This window comes from Arachis hypogaea, chromosome 14, assembly GCF_003086295.3.
Source record: "Arachis hypogaea cultivar Tifrunner chromosome 14, arahy.Tifrunner.gnm2.J5K5, whole genome shotgun sequence".
Classification (NCBI taxonomy): Eukaryota; Viridiplantae; Streptophyta; class Magnoliopsida; order Fabales; family Fabaceae; genus Arachis; species Arachis hypogaea.
Genome location: NC_092049.1, coordinates 14,720,350 through 14,725,123, shown reverse-complemented (window position 1 = coordinate 14,725,123; position 4,774 = coordinate 14,720,350). Strand labels below are relative to the sequence as shown.

At 31.7% G+C, this 4,774-nt stretch overlaps 1 protein-coding gene across 12 annotated transcripts; it reads right to left on the bottom strand.

Annotated features, from left to right (window-relative positions):
- On the bottom strand, positions 1 to 3,187 carry LOC112741635 (pachytene checkpoint protein 2 homolog). 12 transcript variants are annotated; one of them, XR_003171539.3, is made up of 6 exons: positions 2,519 to 3,187; positions 2,303 to 2,427; positions 803 to 871; positions 659 to 729; positions 377 to 467; positions 1 to 290 (listed from the first exon to the last, which is right to left on the bottom strand). XR_003171539.3 is itself a non-coding variant. In XM_072213812.1 (4 exons), exons 1-4 carry the CDS (start codon positions 918 to 920, stop codon positions 277 to 279), a joined length of 294 nt encoding a protein of 97 aa, XP_072069913.1. In that variant the 5' UTR covers positions 921 to 1,066; the 3' UTR covers positions 1 to 276. The 12 variants fall into 12 exon arrangements, 3 of the variants coding, with proteins under 3 accessions (XP_072069913.1, XP_072069914.1, XP_072069915.1); XR_003813409.2 differs by having other exon boundaries at positions 839 to 871; positions 2,519 to 3,185; XR_003171540.3 differs by having other exon boundaries at positions 798 to 871; positions 2,519 to 2,663.
- Positions 3,188 to 4,774: the final 1,587 nt, after the last annotated feature.

Below are 4,774 nucleotides of genomic sequence, written 5' to 3'. Positions count from 1 at the left end.
TTACTAAAAAAAATTAATTGAATATTTACCATCAAATTTGATTTTTAAAGTATTCTATAAGATTCATACATATTTGTGAATCTTTTAGAAGTCAAATAAACTAAGATACTTTAAAATTACATAATAAGAGTCTAAGTCATAACCATATCTAATCATAAAGAAAAGAGATTGATATATTACAATAGCAAATAGATTCCTCATCATCTTCACAAATTGGTGATTTTACTCTCTAATATTTGATCTTCACAATTTGTGTGATCAAGTTCTTTTTCTACTTCATAATAATTTTCCTGTGAACAAAAAAAATTAGCAAATTAAATATAATGTTAAGCCTAATGCTAATAATTGAAGGAATGGAAGTTTGATTTAGGCTTACCAATAGCAGTAGTTATGTTGGATGTGATTAGGATTATCACATTTGGAGATGATATTAACTTGTCAATCTGAGTTAGTAATGCATTTACAACCTGAAATATTCATATTTAAGGATTACTAACGCACTACGCAAATACCCAAAAAAATCCAACATCTCTCGGTTGCATTTTTTAAATGATATTTAACATTCTCACACACTATTTAAAAAAAGAAAGAAAAAAAAGGAATAGCGGGGAAGAAAAGGGGTATTTTCCTCCAGGAAGGACCAGAGAGATTGGTATACCCGAATAGAATCTGAAGGTTCTGAACCGAATATAGCAGCTTTCCTCGCCGCAGCAAGGCTTTCAACTTCATCTGCATGATCACACACTTAACCCAAAGCACATGACAAGCATATATCATTAAGTTAAATATTGTTCTACCTCACCAATCAAAACAAATACTAGATTGCTTTCTTCTTTACCATTTCTTGAATCTTTTGGAAAAGTTTTGCAACCTAAACAACAAGGAAACACAATTGTGCATTCAGTGCAACAATACAACATAATAACAGTTCATCTATCAATAACCTCTGAAGTGATAACAAATTGGAAATTCATCAACTACAAAGCATTGGTACTTCTAATAACTATTGTACATGCATACCAGCTTGCCATTTTCAGAAAACCATTTACTGAATAAAGAATGTGCATTCACTTCAATAACTTGGCACTGTGGGAATCTGAGAATGTGGCATTCACTTTAATTCTATTTTTCTAGATAGAACTCATTATTGTTTGTTAAGAATCTATCCAACAATTTTACTTGCATTAGTAAAACTAGATTCAAATAAATAAAGATAAACATGATTAGCTTAAAACACATTCAAAATGATATTATTTGTGAGTTCTATGCTATTAGCTTTTAGTTCAATTCTAATCCATTGCTTCTAAATTTTGGTGAGATTACAGTCAACATCCCTAAGTTTCAGAATCCACAAGTTTCAGGTTCATATCACTTCATTTGATTAATTAATTATCAATTAGAAATGGAGCCCTGATTTCATAAACCAGTTCAGAGTCTTCAGCAAACAACTGACCTTCCAGTGACTTATCTAAGTCTACAAAATATATATGAACATGAAACTTGTACTCACTTAAAATAGACTGATATATCTTTAAAATTCTTTTGAAATCAACTCAAAATTCTGTTTACATTAAAAGTTATAGCATCTGTAAGTTGGTACTGCAGAACCAGAAAACCAGAAAAATCTGCAGCAACCACTAAACTTCAAAAAATTATATCTTCCAAACCACTTGGGCAAATTTCCTGAAATTTTTATGGAATTTTCAAGAGACACTAAAGTTTTACAGAAAAATAATTTCATCTAAAAATTAGGTCTGGAATGCTCCCAAAAAGTCATTCATTCTGCTGCCAATTATGCAGATTTCTGCAGAAATTCTGCACAAAGTATTTCTAACAACCTCACATACCAAATCCTATATTCAAGCCTAGGATTCATCTAAAACCACATTTCTAACTTTCTTTTCACTAACCAAAGTTGCCCAAGAACTCTTAATTCAATATATCACAATTTCATATCATAGGTGCAACGTAACCATATTATCATAGCATCCATTCTTCAGCATCTCATCTATAACAACATATCTCATGTTCTTATTCATCAAATGAATTTCCAGCAACCATAGCAACATTCCATACACAAAATCATCATCAACAAGTACTAGAAACAAGTATAACTTCAAAATACACAACATCGTCAATAATCACTATATTAAATCATTAAACCAATCACCAACTACAGCCATGATTCAACTCAATTCTAACAATTATTCACACAAAGCAACCATAAACTATTTGCAGTTACTCATTTAATTTTATTGGCATTCATAACTTAAAACATTTATTTTTAAAACAAATCCCCTACCTCAATTAGTCGAGACCGCAGAATTTAAACACGACAAACCCTCTTATTCTAAATTCACAGCAGCAGCGGCTTAGACCCAGCAGTAACAACAGCAGTAACATTATCAATAATCATAGCTATAGGGGCTGAAATAAAATAAAATGAGAATAGGGTAACCAATGAAATAGCAGCAGAGCAAGAATGGAAACAGAGCAAATTAGAGGAAGGGATCTAGACCATATCAGAGGTACTTCGACGGCATCCCCCCTTTTTTTGAAACCGCAACGGTGATCATGGCAGCAGTGGTGGCGGCTGAACAGCCCTCTGCCTCTCGGCACAAGCCTCACACGACTCATTTCCTTATTCTCAAGGCTCCTCCCTCCTTTCGCACATGCAACAGATGATGGCGGCCATAGAAGTAGCGGCAGCGCTAGAGCCTTCGATGGTGACGACGGGGTCACGACGTGGCGGCGGTGACAGAACACAACAGCAGTGATGGTTCTAACGGCGACTGGTCCCTCAGCGGTGGTAGAACGCGACGGCTCTTCTCCTCCGACGCGGGCTCCTCTCCTCCTCGCGACAACGCCGGCGACGACTCCCCATAGACGTCGACTGGGCGGCGCGATTCCTTCCTCCATCGCGGTCCTCTCTCTCGCCTCAGTTCTGATCTGTAATGAAGATGACTTCGCGGACAGCAGCGGCGGCAAGGCGCGGCTTCCCCTCCTCTCCTCTTCTCCCTTCGGTTCTCACTCTTAGATCTCTCTCTCCCTCTATGTATGTTTATGTGTCTGTGCATGTTTGTTTATTTGGTGTGTGGTGTGTGCTGTGAGTGAGTAGCAGTGAGAAAGGGTGAAGTGGCTCAGTGGAGAATGAACAGGTGGTAGGAGGAGGGGTAAATGTGTGTGTGGGTTGGGTAGAAAGGGGTTAGGGTTAATGAATTAGGAATTAGGGTTTAGAATTGGGAATTTAGAATTTGAGTAGAATTTTGAGTTAAAATTCAATTTAATCATTTTAATTAATATAATTAATTTTAAGAATACTATTTTATTCTTCAAATTACAAATTATTTGTAATTAAATATTTTAATTTAAAATTATAGATAAATAAATAATTTTTTTAGTTCATAATATTAATCAAAACTTTAAATTATTTCAATTTAAATTATATACAAAATTCTCTTTCATCTCCAATTACTAAAACTCTGAATTTTAATTAAGCAAAAATCATTAATTTTAGTAAATCAAAAAGATCTAATTTATAATTGAAATTTATATAAAACCAAATTAATTTAAAACATGAAGTTTCATAACCTTTCTAAAAAGAAAATCATATATATAATTATAAATAATTTATTATTTATTTTCTAAAAATCTGGGGCTTACAAAAATTATCAACAAATATGATAAATTATAAATAAATTATTATTTAATTTTTCAAAAATTTGGGTTGTTACAAGTTTGGCATTGTTCGATGATGACTCTAATGATGAGTGGTGTCGGTTATGGAGCGCTAGGGCTAGTAGAGGAAGGAAAAGTTAACAAATCTCTATGTTTTATTTTGAAGAGAGGTTGTTGAAATTTTTTTGAAGCGTTAAAAAAATAGTATCTTAAATTTTAGAGCGGGAATGAAACCAAAAATATATCATTGTTATAAATTTATTTTAAATTTATTTCTCTTATAAATAATATTTGTAATATATTTATAACAATAATTTTGAGTATTCTAAAAATTTAATATTTATAGAGAAAATTATTTAAATTTGTATAATTATTTAAATAATATAAAAAAATTATTGTTTGATAAAAAATTGTTGTAATGGTTATAAACCATTCTTTAAAATAGTCAAAGAGAACAGTTTTATTTTGTTGCTATAACATAATGAAAAATTGAACTTCAACAGTAACACTGTAAAAATCATTGTCTAAGACCATCTAATAGAACGGTTGTAAAGTGTAACATTTTGGTAACGGTTTTTATGCGTTTCTTTTGTACAATTATTTAAACAACAACAAAAAACCGTTGCTTAAACCCAAATCATGGTAACGGTTATAAAACTGTTCTTTAAAATAGTCAAAGAGAACGGTTTTAATTTGTTGCTGTAAAATAATAAAAAATTGAATTCAACAATAACACTATAAAAAATCGTTGTCTAAAACTATCTAAGAGAACGATTTTAAGGCGTTGCTAAAGCCCATATTTGTTGTAGTGAAATAATAATGATATAAATAATTTTATGCGTATGTTATAGGTTTGATTCCTATCATTTATTTGTTTCTAAGCAAAGTATTTGATGGAATATTTAGAGAGACTTCTATCTTATGAATCTGCTTAAATTATTTACAATATAGTCCTAATTCACTATGGCATACTTGTTTATAAGTAACAAAATTATTCATATTTATAAAACAATTCCAAACAAGATTATTCATTTTTTGGGTGTCTTGGATCAGGTCAAACAAAGACTTGACTCAGAAGAATACTCAACCCGAATAA

What these genes read in the sequence shown, in the direction of transcription:
- LOC112741635 (XM_072213812.1), bottom strand. Translation starts at nt 920, where the DNA reads ATGTTGTATTGTTGCACTGAATGCACAATTGTGTTTCCTTGTTGTTTA. An exon ending in TCTAGTATTTGTTTTGATTG is followed by an intron (nt 730 to 802) that starts GTGAGGTAGAAC and finishes GTGATCATGCAG; the next exon opens with ATGAAGTTGAAAGCCTTGCT. An exon ending in AACCTTCAGATTCTATTCGG is followed by an intron (nt 468 to 658) that starts GTATACCAATCT and finishes TGAATATTTCAG; the next exon opens with GTTGTAAATGCATTACTAAC.